We start from the raw sequence: 27,928 nt of genomic DNA on the forward strand, positions 1-27,928 counted from the left end.
AAAAATGGGAACTGCGACAAGTGCTAATAGAGGCTCATTGAGGCAAGAATCACTTTGCTCCATGATTGCTCTCTGAACATTTTGTTTATGAGTGGAAAGGGGCAACAGACAGGACAGTTAATGATATTACCTCACACTGCTATATCGAATACAGTTGAATTACTTTTTTAAAAAATCAGACGCAAAGTATCAAAATGAACGCTGCCACCTTTGTAGTCCACAGTTTTCAGGCTTTCCATGATTAGAAACGACGTGATTAGTAAGTTTAATTTACATTGTCATCTAGTTGGCTGTGTAAATAGCTAAGTTGTTAATGTGGACATGATAATTGCACATTGGCGTGCAAATATCTGCAAACAGAAACCATCATAATTGCAACAGTTGCTTAAATAAAATTATGCAAATAAAATTACAACATTTGATTACTAAATTAATAAAGCCATGACTGAAAAAATTGTGAATAAATTTCTTTACAAATGAGGCAAATGAAACAGTGAGGTGGGAGTGTTATGTCAGAGAATTGTACTGTTTGACTTTTTCTTGGGCTGCTGGGGATTCTCTTGTTGAAAATTGGCATGCATAGTTAGTTCAAGTTCATTCATGAGCTTCCTCTAAAATTTCACTAGACAGTAGTCTATAGTATATGTCAGGTGTGATAGCCTTTCATAAACAGTTATGTGTCTTCAGAAATAATAGTAACAATGTGTATAGTGCCTGTAGGTTACAAATATATTCATAGGTCATTACACATATGCTCATCATAGAAAGTGTTACCAATTTTTTTTTTTGGTTATTATTCTGATGTCATTGTTGGATCCATTCCTATCAGTCTAACTGGATTCATGAGTGTTTTGCTGGCCTACAGTGTAGCAAACAGTCATTCATTGCTGGCAAACAAGTCTGTCATTTCCCTTACAGCAGGACACGATGTTCAACACCCATCCAGGGAGACTGTCCAGCTGTGACCCCATGTGTAAATCACACACATACACACATACAGTTCCAGTTTTCTTTTCCAGCACCATCCAATCACCTCATATCACTCGTTATCCCTTTCCCTTTTTCTCCCTCCCTCTCTCATTCTATATTTCCCCGGAGTTCGCTCTGTTTTCTTTCCTCCCAATAACATGTCCCCAGACAAGCTGGACTCAAGTGAACTAGCTTCATGTGTTTCATGTATACATACACACATATAAATACATATAAATACACACACACACACACACACACACATATATATATATATATGTGTGTGTGTGTGTGTGTGTGTGTGTGTGTGTGATATCATCCAGTATATATATATATATTACAGTTAGGATGAAGAACCTGACACTGATATGCACTAAGCCTTCCTTGACAATTCTCTGATAAGCCTGCCATGTATTCACTGTAAAATGGCCTTTCCTTTAAACCATATCGCACTTTGCATGGCATCTATGGCAACCTGGCTGTGATAAGAGTCCAGTGACTTCACACAGACATGCAGTTTTTTCCTGGTGTCATCATGTTTATGGTCTCTTTGACCCAAAATCACAAAAACACAGACACACACACACACACACACACACACACAAGATGAGACATGATTACAGGCTCGTCGCTCAAACTCAAGGCCAATGAATCAGATTTTGAAAGCACAATATAAATATGTTTCGTCGCCTTCATATTACAAACTAAAGATATGCTAGGGTTTTAGATATATCTGTTCCTGGTCTACATGGTGTGAATATCAGGGTGTGCCCTGAATAACAAAGCTGGGTGGATCGGTCCTGAATCGAAGAGGAACAGCCGCAGTGCTGGTGGTATTGGAATTGGAAAGCACCCGAATGCTCGGCTGCTTGAGTCATTGGTTCTGTGGCCCAGTGAGCTGGAATGTCTTTCAGTCTGGATACAATTAAAACCAGAAATACGAGAATGCATTCCTACTCCTCCAGCCAACCACCATGGGGGGCAGTGCTCTGTAGCCCTCGGCTGTGTGTGTGTGTGTGTGTGTGTGTGTGTGCGAGCACTCTCGGAGCCACAATCTCTGCACAAAGAAGTGGTATCAAATTACCTCATGATCCATCACTTCGCTCAGAACGGCATAAAATTCCATTTGAATCTGAAGTGCAAAGTGTGTGTATCAGCAAACAAAGTCAGTTTCATACTCACTGCAGAGAGATCGTGGATTCCTGAATTAATATATTTTTGAGCTTGATGTGCTATGTGACATTTTTGCATGCTGGAATGTGTCCCAGGATGATACAGTACTGCTTTTGCCCTTAGGGGGGAGTTAGTTTCAGGCTGGACGTACTGCATGTGGACTCTCCTCAATCTTGAGCTTCAGTGGTGTAGATCAGGTTCAATCACATTAACTTAAATCACATTAATGTGATTTAACTTAATGCAGCTTAGGTTGTTGTGGCCGAGTGATTAAGGCGATGGACAGGAAATCCACTGAGGTCTACCTGTGCGGGTTCCAATCCTGCCGACAGCGACTAAACCTTTTAAAGCATTTCACTGCACATCATACTGTGTATGGATGTGTATCTGACAATCAATAAAATTTGACTTTGAATATGTACAGTACCCTGTATTCATCATTTCTTAAAAAAAAAAATCTTAGGCACATGCAAAGAAATGCTGTAGAGCAAAGACGCCTTCAAAAATAATGAAATTGAATGTTTCTCCATCAAAGGAAATACTATAAAGAGCAGTAAACAGTAATAAATGAAACAAATTCAATATTTGGTATGACAGTCCTTTGCTTTAAAAAAAAATAGCAGTCTCAGGTGCAATTTGTGCAGTTTCATAAGGAAATTAACATACAAACATTTTTCTGTAACATTTAATTTTGGGCTGGAAAACTAATGTTTGGAAATCTAACATGTTTTCGTACTTAAAAAAATAGGGTGCCTAAGACTTTTGCGTGTATATACATCTATATATATACATAGTCTTCTGGATACAATACATAGTATGTATATATATATATACATACACAGTAGTCAATAATTGTTTGCATAAAATTTTTACAGTTTTATAGAATTTTCATTTCCACTCAAACAATTGGCAAACCTGCATAATTTCCAAAATCATTCTCATAAAAACCACATGGGGATTGTTTACAAGGAAAAATCCCATCAAGTTGTAAAATATGGTAGTGGATCATTAAAGCTGTGTTCACACTAGCGAGCAACAAAGTGACAGGCGACTGTTCATTTTCTATGTACATGAACAACTCAGAGCCGCGATTTCAGCAACAACATGACACAGAGTGACATTTTCTTGACTTTATGCAAATGTACTTAATTTGCATAAAGTTGAGAAAATGTCACTCTGTGTCATGTTTTTGCTGAAATTGCGGCTCTGCAGTGAAACAACAAATGATCGGCTTGAATGATTCCTCATACTAATCTCATGGTGCGTGCAATACAACATTTTTTCATTTCTCCAAAAACAACTTGAGTTCCTAAATAAAATGGAATAAAAACTTGGTTTCAAGTTATCCTGTCATATACGATCTCTCGTTACATGTGTATATAGACGTGTGTACATGAATAAAAATAAAGCTTGAAAGGAAGTAGCAGTAGATTGTTAGTGTCTGTAGAGTTTTTATAGCTAGTACAGTCAGCTTGTGCTGCTAATTTGCTATAAACTAACATGAAGCCTTGCATGTAAATCAAACAAACAAATCTTACACTGATTAGTGTGTTATTTAGTACGTGTTAACTCCTTAGAAGATATAGATATATAGATATATGGGCATATGGCGATGCCTCTAGTGAGTGTATGTGAGTGTATTTTTTCCACAGTATTAAAATATTACAATATATTTTAAATCCATTTTAAACAAAAGTAAACTATATACTGTAGTAAATCATGTGCTGCAGGCTGTACCTTTGCATTTTGGCTACTACGCTTTCTTTAAAAGGGACACATGAACGCAGGGTAATGCTTTGGTGTTTTGCAGCATATCGCCCCGAGGCTCATATGAAGATTGATGCTATCATAAATTTCACAAATACCTGAGGATTTTAGCCCAGAGCTTGGATGCCTCTGCCAGGAGGTTAAGATTTAGCTACAGACAGAGCTTTCAACAAGGTAATGACAGACATGCACCAAATCCATAGAGAAATGGTTGACCAGCTCCATCTCTCAGTTTGAACTCTGCATTTACATTTGCATTTGTTCTTCATTTTATGTATAAATTTTACCCCTTTTTTATTTAAGAATGCCAATAATTTGGAAATTACAGCTACACCAATACAGTGAGATAAAATAAGACAATTATAAGGAAGAGAAGCTACAGATATTGACAAAGTTACAGATGTTACAGAGAGCTAAAAATAGCAAAATGCCAGCTGGGTTTTTCTTTGGGCATTTTACATTATTTACATTAATTAACTTATCTAGCATTAATTAATTACAAATTTACATTAATTAACTATCTAGCATGATCTGACCTCAAAACTTAGCTACCCTGTGTGGAAAAATTAGCATTCAGTAGTCTGGTTTTGCTAAAAATGGATGTGTGCTGACACTTCAGGGTGTCCAAAACAAAATGCCTGCCATCGTTCCTTTTTGTTTAAGATGCTAGCTTTGAATCATGGGGCTGCTACCCCTCAGAATAGAAAGCACCTAAAGGTTGCTTTGAGTTTGTCTTCATGGTTTATATGCCTCTAAAAACATAAAATATGTGTGTTCCCTTTCCTTTCATGTGAAGAAATCTCTCAATAAAATTCAAACATAACTTACAAGCCTCTGTTCTGCTCTTCTCTTTACTGCTAAATCGTCATGCATGGTCCTGTGATGCACTGAAATTGGAAATACCCTGTCATGACATTTTATTTCACAGACTATCTGACAGATGAGCTTCATTTCACAGCCTTTCACTTCCCACTATAAAGACGGGGAAGCATTATATATGTATTTAGTAGCTTGTTAATAAAACATGCCAGATACAGAGTTTGCTGACGGAGATGTAATTTGATAGAGAGGCGATTTGATGGTTAGCGACTTTGTAGACTCACTCTCAGTACATCTGACACTTTTTAATGCTGCTTTCTTGTTTTAAAGCTTACTGAAGTACTTGCTTCATTGCACATGTACACACACGCACAGGAGACTGGTTTCAATCACCATAAACTCACACCACTCTACAGAGTGGCTGCAGAGGCACCAGTAATGAGGTAAAGGTCACTGGGCCAGACTGAGTAATAAATCGACATCATGTCATCCCACTGTTCAGCCCACGCCTGGTATACACAACTCATCTCTCTATACAGGCGTATGTGTGTCGGCTTCCAAACTAACGAAATGCTATCCGGAACACAGCAGCTGACCCGCTCGATCCTGTGTCAGGAGACCCAAATATGTCATCCATGAGGGGAATGAGCAGCAAATGAGGCACAAATGCTGTCTATAGAGTATCAAGAGCAAGGGTACGTCTGTACCCTTGTAATAACTCGGCAATCAGGGGTTTGATGGGACCTCAGGTAGGTTCACAGATTCATCAGATATATTTTAAGATTTTTCTTAAAATCTTTGACCTTTTTTTCTCAGCCACCAGCTCACACTTTACATGTAATCCTATTGGAAGCAGTTGCTTGCAAAAAATGTTTGGATTTTTTTTTTTTTTAAGTTAGAAAAAAAATGGCCAATTTTTCTGAAAAATGCTGAGTGACGTCAAGCACTTTTTAACCTCCAGACCAATCAGGTAGCAAGATGTCAAGCAAGAAACACAAACATGGAGGACAAGTGCTGGTGAAAAAAATATTGTCTTCATACTAAGCATATGTAAGGAGACTTACAATATTTCAAAAATATTTCATTGGCAATATTCCGATGTTGCAATATAACAAAAAATAAAGTCTATTTTTTTGGAAATTCACCAGTATGTGATATGATGTCCCACTTTACCCATACCTCTTGAACAAGCAACCACATTTCTCTTGATTTTCTGCCTTCAAATCTACAGCGAAGGCAAACAACCTCCTCATCTCCAGAGTAACACCAATCTTTATGGCTCCCGAGTGGTGCAACAGAAAAATGTCCACCCTAACACTGGGAGATTTTGAATCTTGACGATGTCACAGCCATCCGTGGCCAGGAGCCAAGGGAGCAAAATTGACTGCACTCTCCGGGGTGGGAAGCATGCCATACTCTTTGTCCTGTTAATTGTAGTGGCACTACTCTTTTGTGGGTGTCTGTGAGCTCATGTATGTGGAAGAGGGTAGATAACACTTTCCTCTGAGTGTGTTACACAGCATGAGCAGCAGTCTGAAAATATCTGGTTTGATAATAATAAATGTAATATAGCTAGCAAACTAGGCTAGCTAAATGGCTGATTCCAGCTGGTAGATTCTAGCTTTTGTTATAGTTATTATATTTTTCCATATCAGCACAGAAGTGCTCATTTTTCTGAAAAAAAAAAAAAATAAATAAATTGCGAGAAAATGTGTGAGAGTGCCCTTAGTGAGACAGGCTGTTATACAATACTCAGTAAAACTCGTGAGCTTTATATATTTCAACAATAAACCTCGACTTATGGGAACTAGTTGAAAGGGAAGTGGGTACAGACAGCATGTCTGATGGTATGTATATGAAGGTGACCAGTCCACTTATCATCCCAGAACATCTGCCAATGATTTTAAAAAAGCTAGCGGGATCACCTCTAGCAACCCATCAGGCTTCGCTTCTATATGAGGCATCTTAGCATGGGATAACGCTCCAGGGGTTTCCTGTCTTTCATGGAGAAGCCCCCCACTGGTTTCTCCGCCTACTGCACGCTGCCTTTCCTTCCTTCCACTTTTTGGGAGCGGCCAAGAGACACGTTCTTTCCCTAGAGCCCAGTGATGGCCAAAACTACTTGGCGAACTCACTTCAGGAAGCTCATACCACCCCAAGCAAACCACCAGAGAGATAAAGAGTTTAAAAAAAAGCTAGAGAGAGAACCAACAGCATGCCAACCACAGAAACTGAGCAACACAGGATACAGAGAGGTGCGTACGTGTCCAGACATAGTAGTCCATCAAGATAGGTAGAGCACGCTCAAACACATAATTCAGTAGTGCTACACGTGTCACGTCGAAAGACAAGAAAAGCCACGCATGCCTACTATCAGGGGTGGAACTGGTACATAGAAACTGTAATGCAGTAAATAATCGGGTGATGTGTCAAAATCTTACTCAATTAAAAGTGGACGTACAGAGTCAAAAACTAAATTGAGTGAAGGTCAAAAAGGTATTTATATTTGAACATACTCAAGCATGTACTCAGATCTATTTATTAAAGACTCGACATGGTCAGAGTTTATTCTCGGCACCACTGGCAAAAATGAAGATGGTGAAAAAATCTCTCCGATGCAACTGTAGATGATAACACCGGTGATACTTTCTGTGGGATACAACTGATAACAGCATAGCAGTTGGGTGAGTGAGAGGAAAATAGGGGGAAAAACTCACAGCGTTTGAGGTTTTAATGTATACTTGAAAGATGAAAATGAACAAGTAAGTATATATTTTTTTCCTTGTAAATTTACTTGAGTATGAGTATACGCATTTCATTTCAATAAAACTTCAGTGAAGGACAAATCTACCAAAACAATATTTAAGGTAAAATTGGTCAAGTATTTTCCACCACTGCCTATTATACACATTTCTCCCAGTAAGCTCCCACTTTTCAATGCTCATATATATTAAGAACAAAACACAAATCACACTGTCATACTAAACACTGTCTTAATTAGAGGTGAGGGTCGAGGTCTAGCACCAAGATCATCACTAAGCCGTGAAGTTACCTCTACTGTGACCTTCTGTTCAACTCAGTTCAGCTAGAGATGTTTCAAAGTCACAGATAACCTTAAATAAACATTCGGCAGAGAACTGAGACGTGTTGCAGTTGCAGTCACACGTGTCAATGGCTCAAAGTTTCAGTTTCCTCTCAGCTGTTACTTTTTAACCGGCTTATCAGGGCCTGCTGTATTCTCAGCCTGGTGCAACATGTTGCATGGACATATTGCAGGTTGTTGCACATGAGCTGTGTCACCGAGGGGCTTCTGTTAAAAAAAAAAAAAAGGCTGGCTTTCTTCTTCTCTCAGATGAACTGTTCACTCCACAGGTGAGACATATTTCACTCTGTCCGGTCATGACCTCTGCGCCTGACCTTTAACTCTGCAGTCTCCAAAAATGGGAGTCACACTGGGCCATGTATCTGCTATCTTGTAGCCTTCAGCTGAAACACTTAGTGGATGTTGGTATGTCAGTGGAAACAATAGAGACGAACAAGCAGCTGGTTGGCCGGGTTAAAGACGTCACTTTAACCAGGAAGGGGGGGGGCAGTTTGGACTGCAGACATTTGGAGCCTCTGCTGTGACTATGTCTGTGTTAGGACTTCCTCTGAACACTCACACACTCTACAGTCAAAGATAAATATGACCAGCTTTTCCAACACCATATAAATCACACTGCATGCTCAGCTTTCCACTGTGTCATATTTCCTAAGGCCTGCTGTGAAACTGTGAAAAAAAAAAAATCTGACCGTACAGTTGGTTGAGGCTACATTTAAAAACTTATGTTAGTTTAGGATAGACAGCAAGTTTGTCTTCCACAAATGTCATTGTATCTATCTGGAAAAGCCCTTAAACCCATTGATAGAGTAGAAATCATAATCCAAAACCTGTATGAACCTACTAATGTAATAGCCAAGTTAATGCCAAACATCTAGGTGTGATTATTTTTCCTTTTTGTGTCCTTTCTGTTAATTTTGTGCTCACATTGCCATTTGTGACGGTTATTATAAATCCCAATAAAATTCATCCAAATTACTCAGAACAGAGGGATCACAATTTTGCACAGGACATTATTTTTGTCTTTAACCTTAACCTTAAATTACACCCCCTGAAACTTAACCTTCAACTTAAATTGCACACAGGATGTATAACTGAAGGACAAAACAATTCATATTATCTCCAAAATCTAAACAAATATTGAGCATCTTGTACACCAAGACCTAAAAAATTCATTTCACCCCAGTGCATAATTAAAAAAATTAATTATGGTAGCACCGAATATGGCACAGAACCACACTACCCATCAGCCCCAGCACTGTTCACCCACAGCCTGCAGACCACAAGATCATCTGCTCACAGGATGTTTTTTTGTTTTTCGTACCATTCTGTGTAAACTCTAGAGACTGTCATGTGTGAAAATCCCAGGAGATCAGCAGCTTCTAAAAACTCAAACCAGCCCATCTGGCACCAACAACCATGCCACGGTTAAAGTCACAGAGATCACATTTTTTCCTCATTCCGATGTTTGAATGAACATTAAATGAAGCTCTTGACCTGTATCTGCATGATTTTATGTGCTGCCACATGATTGGCTGATCGGATAACTGCATGAATGAACAGGTGTACAGGTGTTCCTATTAAAGTGGACAGTGAGTGTATATGTACGGTATATGTACATGTATGTATGCATGTATGTATATACACTAAAGTGTCCTGTGCATGTGCATATATGCCAGGTGTGTTGTATGTGATGTATGATCAGATGTTGTGTGTGTGCATGTGTGTGTGTGTGTGTGTGCATTGATATCATGTGCAGAGGTGCTGAAGGGTGTTGGAGGTCATGAGAAACAGAGCAACCGCGATAGTGTCTGGAGTCATCTGCGCCATCTTGGATATGAAATTTTGAACTGAAATTGAATTTCACAATAAACTAAAATCTGAATCTTAATTTCATGCTCAGGGGTTTGCGATTAAATGTTTGAAATACAAAATTAAGTATGCATATAATCAATTTCTAAACAGCATTCAGTCTCTCAGTTAATTCACATTTTTTAGATTTTGAAGTAACGTCCAGGTAATTTGCAGGCAAAAGCAGTCGCACACAGAACCTCACTTTCCTCTCATACAAATGCATCTTATTTAAATCGTTAGAGGTGACATTGCTTAGAGTAAATGCAAGTGAGACCATTAATATAGGATTTTCCCAGTCAAGGTCCCTCTTAATATAGCAGATAATAAAGCAAATAGATTAAAGATTCAAAGATTCAAAGTGTTTATTGTCATGTGCACAGTGAGGAAAACCAAGTTTCCCTGTACAATGAAATTCTTTCTTTGCTGTTCATATTGAATGCCAAGATAAATGCAAACTATGTAAAAATAAATAAATAAATAAAAATTAAAAACAGACATACACATACATACAAACAAACATAATAAAGTGTAGCTATGTTGCAAAAGTAGAAATATAGATTATGTATATAGAAATATAGGCTATGTTCATCTGTATGTTGACTTGTGCAAAACAATAGTACAGTAACGTGCAAATATTCTAACATTTTAAATAAGATTCATTTGGACAAGGCTTCTGTGTGCAACTGCTTTTGCCTGCAAGTTACCTGGATATTATTTTAAAAAGCAAATTAAAAAGTGATTTAACAGAAAGATTGATTAAGAAATTGATTGTAAGTGTAATTCATTTTGAATTTCAGATGTTCAGTCGCACACCATTAAAGTGAAATTCAGTTTCAGATTTTAGAAGGATTGTTGTCTGAAATCACAAAATTCTGTTTCAGATGGATGGATACAAATTCAACATAAAAACGTTCAAATTCAGATTTTTGCATTTAAGTTAAATTTATATTGACCTGATTGTAACTCAGTGGGTTTTTTGGCTGATATAGACCCTTGCAAACTGAACCGTGTTTTTCACCATCTGTAAAATGAATAAAACCCTCATTTTATTGTGCAGAGGCCCTGCAGTGGACTTCATATTTCCTCAGCTGACCTCGACTGAATCATTTTTCAGATGCTGAGATACATTCTAAAAGCGTAGTGAAGCGATCCTGCTTATCCTGCCTCTGTAAATCTAATGATCTCAAACCCAAGTGCATATAACATCACGGGCCAGAAATAAAACAGAAATACCATCTAATTTCATTAAGCTAGATGTGGGCATGCAGAGGAGGATTACTAACAGCTGCACAGAGACTACTCTTACATTCGCCAGACCAAAAAAATGATCTGAGACTCCTGCAGAGAATTTTAGTACATCTGACCCCTAGCTCATCTGGAAAATAACTTAAGAGACATATTTTTCTGCTTATCTCACATTGTATGAGAATTCTTCCCTCCATTGCATTTCATAGTTAGTATACTAAAGATGGATAAATAAAAGTTAATGCTTTGTCGATTCAGACGCTTTTGGAGCTTTGCTTCTTCTACTGTTCAGAAGTAGGTCAAAGAGCTGTAAAATAACAGGAGGCATGGTTTGGTATGAAAACTGGGAGTAATTAGGTTTATTAGCACGCTGAGAGTAATCACGGTTTCCTTTGATTTAAAACATAGATTAAATCGTTTGAGGAATCAAAACCAAAAAAAGAAAAAAAACCCCGAAGGTCTGATCTCATACTCACTCTCGGAGAACAACAGCAGCCACAGTCACGTGTCTCAGAGTCCCCATGGTGACAAAACACAGGATTACTGTCATTAGAGCACTGGGGTTAAACATTACTCAGGGCTAATGAACCTAATTGCTAATCACCACTCTGATTAACGCTGATGTTCAGTATCCCACACTTATCCATTACAAGAGCACCGAGCGTTTCCTGAGCTCTTCATTAAGGTAGCTCAGACGCTCATGTCTAGAAGAGCTAGATGTTTGGACGTCACATGTCTAGAAGAGGACCGTTTTGTCAGTAAGGCTTTAGAGAGATGTTTTTTCTATCAGACTTCCATTTCGCATTTTGGCTTAGAATTAAACCTTCATAAATCGCAGCATAATTGTGCAAAAAAATTGTTTGCAGTACACATCTGGAAGCACTCTTTTTCTCTTAGTTAGGTAATCTTAACTGTCACTGTAAATGTCGTAGCTGTCAGCGACATCGCTAAAGCATGAGCCAGGATCCAGATCTGTCACCCAATTTCCATGAAACGAAATGCGCGAGACTGATGACAATACGCTGTTTCACAGATCTCAACAGAGTAGTTACAGCCACCAAAGGAAAGGCATACAGAAGGAAAAGAAATAAAGGGAAGAGGGAAAAAAAATCAGCATGCACAAGCTGAAGGAAATTCTTAGCGCTGTGGCTTTGTGGTGTTTCAAAAGTGTAACAGTGGTATGAGAAATGCCAAATCGAGCTCGGTTGCCCACAACAAAGATGGCCCAAAGTGGCACCAAGGTGCCAGGAGAAGCCAAGCTGAGCTGGCAATTCCCAGAAAGCAGCTGCCACTGGTCTGTAACTCACAGAGACGGTCAAAATGTTTCAGCAGCCCAGGAGGAGACGAGAAAAGGTTTAAGGAATTCAGGAAGAGGTGAGAGACTCAGTGCTGGGAGATTTAAAGAAAATGACAAGGCAGCTAGCAATACACAAAAGCGAGACAGGCATGTCCTAAACCTCAAAAAGATCCCGTTTAAGCAAGAAATGAGCAGTTAGAGTGCTCTGTCTTTATCTCTGTTATTTAAAAGTGACTTCGATACACAAACAGCTTGACTTACAATCACCGTTTCACTTTTCTTTCACACCAGAACTGAATCAATATGTTACTTTCCCACATTTCTTAAAGGAGATGATGTGCTCTGCAGAAGCAGGTCAATGGAGGGGAAAGAGGGATCATTAGAAGTAAGGGTCGATCCTGAGGGTTAGACATGGATTAAGTTATAAATGGATTAAACCACCACCCCCCAGTGCTGAGTCATGTATGTGGGACACATGAAGCGTTAGCATGTAACATTCCTGTATCTACACCCTGAGTGCAAATGCTTGCTTAAATCTGTCCTGATCTTATCACGTGTTAGTGTCGAGATTCATACCATGCCATGTCTAATATCTAAGCTGTCACAGCTGCTGAGTGTTACACTGATGCCATGCCATGGGAGTAACATTAGCAGATCATGCTAATAAAAATTTTTTAACATCATGAATGAATGCATGAAATGGAGAGATACAAAATGGAGGTGGAGTTCAAATCCAAAAGGACATTTTGTGGCTTTAGAGGATTTAATTGACATGTGACTGTATCATGAGTACTTGAATCACTGGGAAAAGTCATAATGACAATAATAGAAAGACAAAAAAAGTAAGTGATATAAAATCCTTGAATGGCATCAAACATAAATCAAGAATTCTGATGGATGCTCAGCCTCAATCTCGCCACATTAAGTGGCTATTAAAGGATTGTTTGCTGTGATTATTTTTTTTAGATTTTAGAAAGCTCTTTTGAATAAACCATGAGTATTCACAGTCATCATAATGGATATTTGAATCATTACAGTCAACACCAGAATTAGTGGCACCCCTCATTGTGCATTTTCATAACCTGAAGTCTCATTCTGGTGAGAATAAACAGGTCTGAGCCTTTTCCTATGAAATCTCACAAGATTGTTTTGAAAAGGATTCAGATTCAGAGACTGACATGTTCATTATATTTGTGTATCGCAACCATTACTGGTGTAGATTTGAATTTTAGGTTCATTATCTTTCTTAATCTAATGACAGAGGCAACAAGGTTTTGGGTTAAAATATCCTAAATTCAGTCACACTTTAGAATACTAGAAGCAAATGAACCATAACCATAAATCAAGTCAAGTCAAATCATTCCTTTTTTTTATTTTAATTCCTTTAGATATCACTCATATACTATACACTAGAATGAAATGTTGTTTCTCATGACTGCTTTCACTGACTACTTCATTTTTATAAGGAAAACTAACACCCAAATGTTCAACATAGAGAACGGGGATGGCCAAATTTGGGCCGGCTGTATTATAACTCAACACAGTAAAAATATGACATGAGTCAGTGGGGCAGTGGATAAACAACATGTGCCCCTTTTTTATTGATGATGACTATCACTAATTTTTTTTCAGTGAAACTGCAGGTTCCTCATGACATCTTTGTAGATTATGATTTTAAGTAAAGTTCATAGTGTGTAGAAAATGTGATTGTGTGATTTCCATGGACAACACATTAAAAAAACAGGGCTGTGTGCGGTGTGGATTGAATGGACGGTCATGATGTGCTGCTTCCATGATGCATCCAATGTGAATTCAGTGGTGTGGATTAAAAAAATTCTTCTAACTTCAGCATGTGACATGCATCAAATAAAACATTTTAATTGGTCTTAATAATTTATTTTGAATCTTGACAACAAGAATGAACTGATCTGTGCTCTCTTTTGGGTTCGTATTTGCCTTCCTCACCAACCTCTGCACAATTTATGCCATTTTTCAAAGCCCTGTTTGTGATTAAAAGCATTTATTTAGCTTTTATATATCTATTACCCAACCTGTGCAACTCGAGGACTATCGGTCTCTTTTGTTTGAAAGTTTTTTTTGTTTTTATCTGGGTAGATGAATGTTAGAGGGATGTAAATGTGTGAATCCTGATGTTAGTACATGATATAGACATGGAGACAGAGATCAATTTGTTTGCATTTATTTTAAATATTTTTGCATTGTCAGAAAGAAGAAACATCTTTAAGAGGAAACATTATTATTTAAAACAGTATCATAAATAAATAAATAAATAAAGACATTTCATTATAAATATAAATTAATAATAATTTTTATAAATATATTATTATAAATATTATAGCTATTATTATTTAAGAAGTCACTATAAGAATGATTTTTTAGATGGAAGGAAATAGTATCTCTTCAGGTTTGTGTTTGTATATTGTTTACATTTTTAAAAACCATTTTTCTTTTCTTGAAGGGTGCCAATACTTCTCGAAGGGTGCTAGTACTTCTGTAGTACATAAACATACACAGTATGAACATAGTTGCTCGACAGTTGAAAAAACATAAATAAAGTGTTACAGTGCAGCACATTGTAGCCATGAAGAACCCTGACCTGCTGCTTGAATTACATCAGGCTACAGAAATCCTTGGCATATATAATCGAGGTCACATAATCACACAATCACAAAATGTCCATACATAGATTCATGCTTTGTTTTCCTAGTGTTATGACTCTCTCCCTGGGAAGGGAAGCCTATCAAAGAACTGCGACAATCCTCCCAACTCAAATAATTGTTTGGTAAATCCATGCTTTATTGATCTTGAGCAGCATTAAAGGTCTAGTCGCTCCTTACAGTCTGTATCTAATTGATATTTTGCAGTAAGAAAAGAAAAGGAAGACCCTCTGATCGGCTCCTCCCAAACACACAGAACATACTGCACCTCTTTGTGAAAACAGAGAGAAAGAGAGAGAGAGAGAGAGGAGAACGGAGCAAGACAGGGAGAGAGAATGACTGAGCGAGAAGAAGGAGGGAAGGTTCAGTTCAACAGAATAAATGAAGTGTACACTTTCACAGCCTACCTGCAGATCTGCTCGTTCCCTCGCTGCTGACATGGCTGATGATGAGAGTCGGGCTTCCTTCGTCCTTCGAACGCTTCTGTCTTTTCTGCGGGAAAAATGAACAGGAGTCGCTTAGAGAGGAAAAGTTGGCAAGACGCTTCTGAATAATTTCAGTGCAAACAAGCGTGTTATTCATTTTTTTAAACCCACTCATGAGAGCATTACACAGGGACAGTGCAGAAAAAGCAAGCTCTGTTTTTCTTTTTCACTAAACCAGTCTAATAAGCCTAGTGTTGAGAATAATATCAACATTATTTGCAGGCCACGACTCACATTAGGCTTGTTATCAAAGGCTATATTCAGAGGACATGGTCATGCCAGATTCCCAAATAGCTATATTCTGATTTTACCATGTTATCATTTTGGCTATTTGTGCATGATTGAGTCAACTGTGACAACATTACAGCACATGCTAGACAACCATAACAGCTGCCTGAAAAGAAATTCTTTTCATATGAGTAACCACTGAAAACATTCAATCATACAAAGAGTTTATGCATTCGTGGAATACGTTCTAGAGCAGAAGTGCCGTGCCGAGAAACAGCTACCTGTAACAGTGATTTATAACAGGGAGTGGAGTAACTCGATAAGGGGTGCCAGACTTCTCTGACGCCAGCACTCTGGCAATGCTCTACATTCTCTAAGTTTACATGCTCTTTGTAAATGATTTGGGTGCTTGGATACAAGTGGGTCGGAGGTAAAAACACACTGTGTGATCAATTACGAATGTATGACGATATCTTCAGGTTTTATGCTGAAAAAGCTTTATGATGGTACTACTTAGTCACAAAGCTGCCCCCCCAGATGGACTGAGGTAGTTATTTTCGCTGCATTAACATCACTGTTCTGTTCCACTTAGCTAAATAAGAGCAGAAAAACATAAAAAATGAGCACAGCATGGGGCCTGTGGAAGGAGGACTGCACACAACACATCAATCTAAACTGATGCCTTGACTGACTTTTGCATTATTTTTACATTATCTTTTTACCAATAACAGCACCACAAATGAATAAAGAATAGACAAATGACACTCTTATGAAAACAAGTCGGACTACAAGTTTATCCAGATTTGCTAGAAGCATACTGAAATGTATACTTAGAAAGAATTACATTTGTTACTCTTTATGTACTAGCATTTCTAAGTATATTTTAAGAAAACACAATGTTTACTTCTACATGTACTACAGCAGTGGTTCTTGAGCACTCTGTAGCAAGGGACCCCTTTAATTATAATATAAATTCCAGAGAGCCCCTTAATATGAATTTATTTCATGAAAACGATTGATAGAGGGTTGAAAAGAGATTGAAAAGAGTGATAGAGGGTTCTATTCTTGAGCTTTCCAGTGATATTACACATTCGATCTGAGTTGCCTTTGGTGCTTGGACCCCTTGTGATTTCCACCATTGTAACAAAAATACATTAAAAAAAATCACAAATCACCCCCTGGCTATGCTACTATGCTAGCACTTTTTGAACACCCAAAGCTGCTTTACAAGTATGTAACACACAAACACACACACACAAAAAAAAAAAATGAACAGAAGTCGCTTAGAGAGGAAAAGTTGGCAAGACATTTTTGAATAATTTCAGGACACCAGTGCAAACAGGCGTCTAGACAAACAAGGGTGTTATTCAGTACTCACAAATAAAGTACTGGATATTCAGGCCTACTTCCACATTAAATCATTTATTATGGGTTTTATCTGAGCAGATTTTAATCCAGTATACAATTTGCTCAGAACATTTTATCAAACATTTGAAACCGTGTTTGGAAAAGAGTTTAAGATTTCATATTAAGCTGATTTTTCTGTGCAACCCTTTGGCCAACACATCCTTAAATGTGTTACCGAGAAGGTTTTTATTATACCACAGCGCTGGTAACGTCTCAATTAGGATTGATCTGATTAATTTTCTATACCAGCAGCTCTGAAAGTAGTGTAGCTGCAAATCACAAGTATATATTAACGCACTCGTTCTAAAACATTATTGTTTCTGTAGTAACAGCTAACACAGGGATGCTCTATATGGTGGACGCTCACATAATTCAAACATAATCATAATCTGACTAAAAATATGTTCATTGATATGGTGAAGTTTCCTGTGAGGAGACATTAATTTAACATTTATGGAAGGAGTCTCCAGAGCCAGCACTTTGTTACCATTCATTTATCTCTCCAACGATGGGGAAAGAGAACTTTCCAGGACAGAGGACTCTGTCTTATTAACTTCAAGAGAGAGAAAAAATAGAGCCTGGTGAGGGAACAGAGCTGCTGTAACATAAGTGATAACAGTAACTAGCTTGTTTCGTGGATATTCTACAACATTAAATCTAACTATAAATGGATAAAAAGTATGACATTTCATTCTTTAATAAATTTGTTATCTGTAATTTGTAATCATTGGCAAATTTTCCTATATCAGCATGACCTGTAGTGTTTTATTCCTTACAATAAGGAAATTAATGTGTTGTGATGTGAAAAAAGACAGAACAAATGATGTGTATTAAAATCATTTCCTGAGTGACGCAGTGGTAAAGTCTTTAGCTTGTCCTGGTGGATCTTAACTTTGAATCCTAGCAATGTCATGATGGATTTCCTCACACAGTTCAGAAAGCTGCTTCATGTGTCTTGGTGAAAGCACATACACACTTTAAGTTGGTAGTCTTTGTGTTTCACAGGGAGAACTAGTAAGAACAGTTGATGATGTACTTTCAAGCCAATTTACTTTCAAGTCAAACGCAATCATTAAGTATATGGTAAGAGTCATAATAATATTTTCAAACAGTGTAAAAAAAAATCCTGTTGATTTTACAGTAAATTACTGCCAATAGTTATGAGCTGAAATTAGATTGTACAGCTGTTTGATGGTCATGCAAAAGGTTATCATTTCACACTACAACCAAGCACAAAATATAAATATACTGTAAAAACACAGTACTGTACTGTTATATTACAGTACCATCAATTTGGTTATTGTTATAAATGCAATATAATAATGTCATAATGTATGCAGTAGTATTGGGTTGAATACCACATTAGCCAAGACCAAGTCAAGACCATAGCCAATGAAGTCCGATTCAAGACCGAGTATTACGGGGGGCAAGACAAAGACAAGACCAACACCACACAGGGCGACTCCGTGTCAAGAGCATGCATGAGGTAAATGAAATGACACAATGAGCTTGAGTTCACTAGTTATACAAAAGATACATTTTGTAAAAGAAATGCAACAGGAAGCTGTACACAACATGTAAATCATTGCAAATGTAAATTTGCAAATCAAAGCACATTTCCTTTGATTTAAGCACACAGCAGCTAAATAAAATGCATTAAAAAATAGAATTTTTTTGTTCTGAGAGCACATACACTTGTGCATTACAAGCTATATTATTTTAAACATAAGAAGATGAAATATTTTGCAACATAGTCCTTGAAATTTATAGGCTCTATATATCTCCACATGCAGAGATAGACATTTATATTTTTTTACTGCAAAGAGAACATTACAAAGTACTTGTTCATGGAAATGATGTAATGGTCTCGGGTGGTGTCAAAAAATATTTCGAGTCTTTGTTGTCTGAAACCGAGACCAGACCAAACAAAGTTTTACTCAGAGTTCATGACAAGACCAAGACCATTGATTAGTGGTCTCAAGACCACGTAGGGTATCACAACACCACTGCACAGTCATAGCCTGTAATCAATAACATGTTAAATTATCATACCGGTAACTCAGGTTGCTAGTAAATCCTAAATTTGATCCTTTTTTTAAAATTCCCATAATTCTCAGCCCAACAGCAAATAGCCTTGTCACATGACCTGTCTCATGATCTATATTCCTGTTCACAATCACTAGACTTCTAATTACTCACACATGCTCGCAATCACTTACACTTAGGGTGGTGTTAGATCATTCAAACTCTTTGTTTTTTTTTTCCTGTGCTCAATGAAACAGGAGCTGTGGGGAAGTTCATCGACCAAAATTTGGCCCAAGACTTCCAAGAGTTACACATCACTCATACATGTTCCAGCCTTGGATGGTTGACCAGTAGTGGAGGGAGTTACTCACCACTCATCACGATACACCAGAAGAACATTTCATTTCTGGTTATAGCCTCACCCAGGTACTGGGTTGTTTAAGCACTTTGTTGGCTAAAAAAAGATTCTCACGTGGTCATGACAATACCATCATTCCTGCTTCAAACACTCCTCCATTATTATTGTATCAACCTCAATAAAATGTCCTGAAACTTTCTTGTTGTTAGACACTACCCTGTCTCTATTTTATCTTCTCTCAGCTACAGAATGTAAGACCACTGAAATATACAGCTCAATACAATACTTTAATAGATGATTGATTTGTGAATTCAACTTCATCTGCTGTTGTAGGAAAACTCTTCCAGGGGAAATTGTACCCAGTGGCCTTCTTTCCCCACAAAAGAATTACTAGCAGTGACACTTGCCTTGGAGGACTGGCATTACTGGCTAGATGCATACTGTCCTGCGGAGAGATGCTGGGTCTCAGCACAGGATGTTGTAGGCCCTATCCTTATCAGATAAGTCCACGGCCTCCACTAACCACCTACATTTACATATATGACATTTGGCAGATGCCATTACTCAGAGCAACTTACAGAAGTGCTTTATAGTCTCTATCGAAAACAGTTAGTTCAATAGAGATCAATGCACTAAGAGTACATACAAGACAAGGATTATTTTAAATAATAACAAAGTGCTAATTTAAGTCTTCGGTGAAGAGTTAGGGGTTTACTCTTTGTTTAAATACAGACATTCACTCAGCTGTTCAGACAGCCAGGGGAAGTTTATTCCACCACCTGGGTGCCAGGACAGAAAGAGCCTTAATGCATGTCTTCCTTATAACCTGTGCAATGGTGGGTCATGTTGAGCCATGCTAGAGGCTCGTAGAGAACGTGGTGCAGAGATTTGGGAGTAATAATTGCTTTAAGATAGGTGAGTACTGGTTTGTTTTTGGCTTTCCACAGGAAGCCAGTGGAGGGAGTATAGCAATGACGTGGTGTAGAATAATATGGGGAGGTTGAAAACAAGTCATGCAGCTGCATTCTGGATTAGTTGCAGAGGTCGGATGGCACGCTGAGGCAGAACTGCCAAGAGTGGGAGAAGAAACCTGCATGAGTGAGTCAGTTTGGTGATGTGAGATGAAAAGGATGGTTGGTTGTCCATGGTTCATCTGAGAGTTGTCCAAGGAGACCACAAAGTCCTGACATGGGGATGCACCTCCAGTTTTACTGGGATTTAGTGTCAGCTGATGAGCTGCCATCCATGACAAGATGTCTGCCAGACATGCTGAGATCTGTGTAGAAACATGAGTTTCTGAGGGAGGAAAGGAGAAGATGAGTTGAGTGTCATCAGCATACCAGTGGTATGAAAACCAGTGAGAGGATATGACCTCTCAGAGAGAGTGGGTAACAGAGGTTGAGGGTGAACAGATGATGACCCAGCTTCAGTTCTTTGAAAAGTCATGCTCCTGGTTTACAGAGTGACATTACTGAAAGTTTGTTATTACTTTTGACATTACTGAAACTCTTCTGCATTGTTGATTCGGGTGTGACTCTCCTTGTTCTTGCTGCCGCTTTTGTCTTTGCCAAGTCTAGTTTGTTTGATCACCTGACCCTATGCCTGCATTATATCTTTGAGGATTATCTTTGGTTTACTGTTTTGGTTTGTCTGGCTCAGTGTATTTTAATAAAGCCCTGCCCTTACATCCAAACCCATCTTAGAGTGACAAATTTGGCTTTCAGAACACTGATATTATTAATTTGTACACTTAATATAGTACACTTTAAAGAAATTAATAAAATACAAGTGTATGCTAACTGAAAAGTTAGCAAGTGCCAAACCCTAACTGCAGCATTGTTTATATTACTGAAATTGCATGTGTTGCTCGTTTTGGCACACACTAAGCACTTTAAAAAGGAAACCAATATTCACGTCTGGTCCAACAATGAACCTACTTGTGCATTCTAGGAAAAAAAAAAACTTATATTGTTCTATTATACAGCAATCCTAAGAAGTGCATACACAAGCACACAACAGAAAGTGATCCACAATGTAATTATGTGTTTTCAAAGTACATCCACTGACACAAAGGATCAAACAGGGCCATTTGGAGGTGAAGACTAGGAACTAAGAGGCTCTTAAATGATCGTGTAGAGCTCAAACTGACAGAGGGGCCTTTCAGAGGGGCCGCGGTCTGGTTCAGGTATGTTAAACAAGCTTGTGTTTGTGCAGGCTGGGAGATTTTGCAGGGGAAAAAACGTGAATTCTGCAAAAGTCCAGAAAGGTTGAGACTGTTCTGGATGTTGAAAATATCTTGGGTATATTGGGTGTTTTAATAGTGATAAATAGTTACTTAGGTTTCAAGAAAAAAAATGCTCTTCCTTTTTTTTAGGCGCAGTATCTCCAGGAGATTAAACAGCACCAAATTTCAGCCTGGAAATGGCCGTGCATGCTTTCATAGTGTGTCTTCAGTGTGTCAGCCTGTGCTAGTCACTCATTCAGTGCCTCTCCAAGCTTCATAAAGAGCCTTTATGTTCTGTACCAGTGACTGACAAGTCAAAGGCTCGGTGACATTGCAGCTGCACTGATAGCAGGGTCATAACCTTTGTGCATAACTCTCATCCATACTAACATACTGCTGCAAAAGCAACGTGGAAACCATAAAGGAAAGTCAGCCGACTGGAGTTATTCTGTGTCATTTGCATTAGAAATGAACTGAGGAACGGGAAAGAATGGATTCTTATTGCACAATCAGCACAGGAGTTTATTTTTAGTGGGTTCTCTACAGGCCTCTCGTATGTAAACACAATAACCTCCGCCCAGCTCCTATAGGACATGAGATCGTTAACACAGAACAGCATGTACTGAACACCATGATCAGTCTGAAGCACTCGCTGGAGAGCAGAACAATAACAATGAAGTCTGTCACTGAAAGTGCTTTATAGGGGAATGTCCCAGAGTCCGCAGTGGGTTGTGGTAAAACCCCTCTGCAATGTATGCATCAAACAAGAGGCTGTCTAGGAATTCCCCTGTTTGCTAAACAAATGTACAGAATGTAAAGTGTATTGCAAATCAATACAGGACTGGGGCTATTGGGGTGAACCTAAACAAATATATCAACTTTAGTGGCCATGGTGTGAAAATAATACAGATATAAAATGAACTGTAAGATTTCATAGCATTTTTAGTATATTTGTTTTGATAAGTTTAACATATCTGTCAGTTAATGTTTAATGTACACGTGGATATACTTCTTTTTAAATTTTACCCAGCAGAAATGCTTAGTAGTATTTCTTGTACATTGTTGAATACATATATGATCTGAATAATTGTACATTTATACACATTATACATTTATCTTGCTTCAGGAAATCTAAATAATGTTTAGATTAGATTAAAATGGTGTAGAATACTTAATCAGGAACAGCAACAATTATTATTATTCCATGCATTTTCTGTACCACTTATCCTACACAGGGTCTTAATCTGGAGCTTATGCCAGGGAACTTGGGGCACAAGGCAAGAGTGCTGACCCATCACAGGGCACAATCGCACACACACTCACATACCACAGACAATTTAGAGATGCCAGTCAGCCTACAACGCATGTCTTTGGACTCGGAGAGGAAACTGGAGTACTCAGAGGAAACCCCTAAAGCACGGGGAGAACATGTAAACTCCATGCACACAGGGCGAGGGAAAGGAATTGAACCCCAACCCAGGAGGTGCTTGGCAACAGTGCTAACCACTAAGCCACCATGCCAATTATTATTATTATTATTATTATTATTATTATTATTATTATTATATAGGGCTAAGCAAAAATCAGTAGTAAATGCCTCATATAGGTCCCTCATATACAGTATTTATCTAAATTACCTTTAATACATAATGTTATCATACCCTTGTTTACTTCTTCTTCTTCTCCTCTTCCTCGAACCTCCTTCTCATCATTATTGTTATTATAATTATAATTATTATTATTATTATGACTAGTACTACTAGTAGTAGTAGTAGTAATAAAAAATTAGGAATAAAGCTCATATAGGAGTCCCACATTGCAAAACAAGTTCAAATATCTGGAATAAAGAAAAAGTTATCTAATATTTTCTCATGAGATTATAATATAACAAATATAAAGCCAATAAAGCTGATTTGTAGACATATTTACTAATTTCAAGCTTAAAATGTCTTATTCTATTGGCAGATACTTTTGCTTCCTTTTAGAAATAAATTCTTGAAATAACCAGAATTATCTGGCAATAGAATAAGACCATTTTATGCTTGAAATTATTAAAAAAAAAATCTAGAAATAGGTTTATAATGTTATATCTAATAAAGAGAAATATTAATTGAATTTGTCTATATTCAAGATATTTTTAATTGCTAAGATATATTATTTTGCAGTGCATATACTTATCAAAATGACCATTAATAAATAAATAAATGTCCTTGTTGTGTTTATGTAGGCCACTTCTTTTGCATACACCCCTGTAGCACTGTTTAAATGTTAAAAACAACACTGCAAACTTACTGATCAGACTCGCCTCCTCCATGTCTCTGGTATTTGTGTAATAGATAATCCACAGCATTTCTTGAATGTGTAGGTGGGCCCTGAAGTGTAGAAGAAACCACATAGCACTTGGTAATAAAGTTTTTTTCTTTTTTAAAAGAAATCATACACCCATAGAATTCATGTTATTTTTTTTCTCTCTGTAAGAATGGCCAAAAAAGGAGTCTATCAGACTTATCCTCTCTCTACTCCCCCCAGTGGTTCCTCACACTATAAAGGGTATAGTGTTGCACATTTCCTACCCCCATCCCTGTTCTCTAATAGCAGGTATAGCATGTAAAATAAATGCAAAAGTATTCCCCCCACCCCCACACTCTTAAAGTAATCCAGTACTGTAAATGCCACTATGTCAGATAAGCCTCTTACAGTTCTTTGGCTTCTTCTATAGTATTTTTATTGGCATGGAGCTTTTGGATTGATCAGTTCGGGTTCATACTTAGATAATTCCTTGTGTGTGTTTTTATTTGAGCTACAGTATGTCAAGACATACTCTATTCATCAGATAATGGTGTTTGAGGACACAATTATATATTTAATATATTTTAGCAGCCAGGAAAAAGGCTTCAACACAAACAATGGGTTGACGCAGCAACTGGTTTGCAATTAATTCAGAGAAAGGAAAAACTAAACCATTTCAACTATTTAAGATTTGGGTGAAATGGTTCTTGTTTACTACGACTATCCTGATTAGCTTACCCTTATATCTTGTATGTACATGTACATCCATTAGCAGTTTTTTGTATTTTTTTAATTGCTGTAGATGTGTCTATAACTGTGCACTCAAATTCGAGTGTATATGTGATATACTATTGAGTAATTTGATGGTTTGTGAATGCTAGCATTTGATTCTGTATTTCTGTACTAAGGTTGATGTGCCATTAAAAGGAAGAAGAAAAAGCTATGTGACCAAAAACCATAGTCCACTCCATGCATGCTCATTACAGTAGAGTACAGTACGTGTAGCAAGCAGGAAGTTCAGATTTTGCTTTCATTTGGGCAGGGAACAAAGTGTCCCCATACCACAGGCAGAACATACAGTGCAGCCATGTTCCTACAGTACATACCGAGATGCTGAAAGATTGTGAGCTGCAGAAAGCCTGCGAGGTAAGATAAGATCCTGTGCATGTGCTCCATATGAGGGGCTATGGCTGATGTGAGCAGAAATGTAAATGACCTGAGGCCCCACGTTTATGTCACCATGCCAACACACATGTTGGAATTTAGGAAAAACGCACAGGAAGATAAACGCCCTTTTGTAGCACAGAGCTGTTGAGTTCTTGAATCTGATTGGTCAGAAGCTGTTGATTAATTTTCTGCAAAAACAGCTCTGACAGTAGTGAACAGTAGTAAAATCACACATTTATATTAATGTGTTCGATCTTAAAGGTTATCTATAGTAACAGCTCATTCAGAGAGATGTGTGTGGTGGACGTAATCAAAACCAAATAATAAACTGATTAAAAATATGTTCATATTTATCTAAATAAAAATGTATTCTTGTTTATATGGTGAAATTTCTCTCTAAGAAGAGGTTTAGTCAACATTTAATGAAAGGAGTCTCCAGTGTCAGCACTTTGTATCAGTCAGAAAGTTTTCCGCCACGGGAAAGTCTTCAGGACGGAGGAGGTTATGCTTTGCAGTTGCTCGGTCACAAGCTATATATATATATATATTTTTTTGTCTTATTATCATCAAAAGTGGGGAAAAAAAGAGATGCTGTTGGTGGAACTATTTACAGTTGCTATATTGTAATTGATTACAGGAACTAATTGGTTTCGCATACTTTCCACAAAATTAAACATAACTATAAATGGATAAAAAGTATGATGTTGCATTCTTTATTGAATACAAAAAACTGTTAGCATTAGCAAAATGCTGTGGTATAAAAGGGAATAAAACACTTAAAGACATGCTGTTATAGGAAAATAATCAACTTCAGGGTTGTAACAATAACTCCCCTTGACATCACAATCCCTTGGGTCACATCCCACCATATTGTTGTTGATTATTTTTCTACAAAATCAAGCCCCCAAGTGTTTTATTCCTTACACATGATCATCCATAACATGAAGTGACAGTTAAAAGCAAAGTTATGTCAACTTCTGTCATTAATGTGATGATTATGGTGCAGAAGATAAACCCTAAATAGGTGTTTCACTAAAATAAACGTGTTTCTTTATTGTTGCTGTACATTTAAGTTATTTTTTTCTTATTTATGGATGTTTTTGTTATTATGTACAGTATATGTAGGTGCCTAGAACTTATTATCAAGTCCAAATCCACCTACTGATTCTGTGTCTCTCTGATATACTTGCATTTTACATCATTTTAATATACTTATAGATTTAATATATATATATATATATATATATATATATATATATATATATATATATATATATATATATATATAAATCTGAAGTGACAGATCTCTTTTTTTTTCCAAAAAACATTTTTTCTCAGTTCCTCTTTTCCCATTTTAGTTTCTTAGCTTCACAATTCTTGAACAGCAGTGACATTTAAGAACACATAAAAGAAGATCCTGACCTTTCTCAAATGGCCAATATGATGTGCAACAAATTCATGTTTTAAAAAAAACTGCACTTGCACACACTCACACATACACACACACATCAAATGTGAGTCTCAGAATATAATCAAAGCTAATATACAATATAATAGCTTTATCATTTCATTATAAGAACATGTTGCAAGATTAATTAAACCAATACATGAATAAATTAATAAAAATATCTTTTTGCTCATACTCTCCAGCTTTGAAGCCATTCACGTAGGCTAAATTTGTCTCATGAGAGGTGACGGGAGGCAGAAAAATTTGGGACTACAGAGCATATTTGATTTAGTGACAGTTTTTCAGAGTTGTTGGAGCAACAGTGTTTGAGAACATGAATGGAAAATGCATATGATCAGACTGAGCAGGCTGTGTGTGTTTATCTACCACTGGGGAGACACACTATACACACCACCATACACAGCCTGTACAGCAGCTTTATGGTAGTTTGGAAGCCAGCATAGCAAGAAAGGGTTAAACAGTCATTATGAAAATATCTGTATGTTAACTTCCGGGAATTACCTCAGGGGGCTACTATAGCTACAGTCACTCCTGTGTGCTTTGTGTAGCCTAATTTTGTCTTCATGTTTCAGTTGCTCTTGTCTTTTTCATTTATGCATACCCTCTGTGTATACGTGTCTTAATATGCACACTCACATGTATTTATTAGGTGCATATACATTAGGGTGTGAACCAATATGCATGCATTATCTGCATTAAACACATGTTCTGAACAGATACAAATATGTTTTTGGAAACCTTGCCAGAAATTTATTTGAGACTAGAGATATGGGTTGGACTGGGAACCCACGGGGAGTGGGTTTTTAGTTTTTAGTTATAGCAAGCGGTCAGACATGAAGCTTGTTGACATGATTGAGCAGATAAATATGAAGCTCGTTGGCATGAGTAAGCAGTCAAATATGAAGCTCACGGGAAAAAGAAAGAGCACAATCATTAAGGCGAACGTCAGTCACTATTTGTCTTCCTTCAAAACACAACTCAAAACCCATCTTGGCACTCAGTGCTGTAACATTGCAATGCTGTAACATTGGATATTGGAGAGTATTGAGTAACCAATCAGAGTCCAGTGTTGGTTTACTGTCACGTGGAAAAGTCCAAAAGTGGTTAGAAAAAAATATCCATACATGATTTTAGGTACTTATACATATTTTTATACATGTTTAATCATTAAAATAATAATTTGGGGGAAATTATAATTTTTATTATTTTTTTTAACAATTCGTAACCAATTGGGTAACCAATCAGAGTCCAGTGTTGGTTTACTGACGTGGAAAAGTTCAAAAGCAGTACGTGACAAGCGAAAAATACAAGGATAACAACCTGTGAGTATTTACATACACGCTTATACTGTGTTTATTTTATTCTAACTTTCAGT

General features: G+C 37.4%; 1 protein-coding gene across 1 annotated transcript in view; it reads right to left on the reverse strand.

The window, feature by feature from the left end:
• The window catches only part of ninj2 (ninjurin 2), a 41,753-nt gene extending 17,671 nt beyond the window's left edge, over positions 1-24,082 (reverse strand). Inside the window, exons 1-2 of the mRNA XM_026923455.3 lie at positions 23,922-24,082; positions 15,310-15,394 (exon numbers count right to left, since the gene is read on the reverse strand). Of these exons, the coding sequence (XP_026779256.2) occupies positions 15,310-15,394; positions 23,922-24,067 (231 nt within the window). The 5' untranslated portion in view covers positions 24,068-24,082. The remainder of the gene's footprint in view (positions 1-15,309; positions 15,395-23,921) is intronic.
• Between the last annotated feature and the right edge of the window lie 3,846 nt (positions 24,083-27,928).

The sequence above is a fragment of the Pangasianodon hypophthalmus genome, chromosome 18 (assembly GCF_027358585.1).
Source record: "Pangasianodon hypophthalmus isolate fPanHyp1 chromosome 18, fPanHyp1.pri, whole genome shotgun sequence".
Taxonomy (NCBI): Eukaryota; Metazoa; Chordata; class Actinopteri; order Siluriformes; family Pangasiidae; genus Pangasianodon; species Pangasianodon hypophthalmus.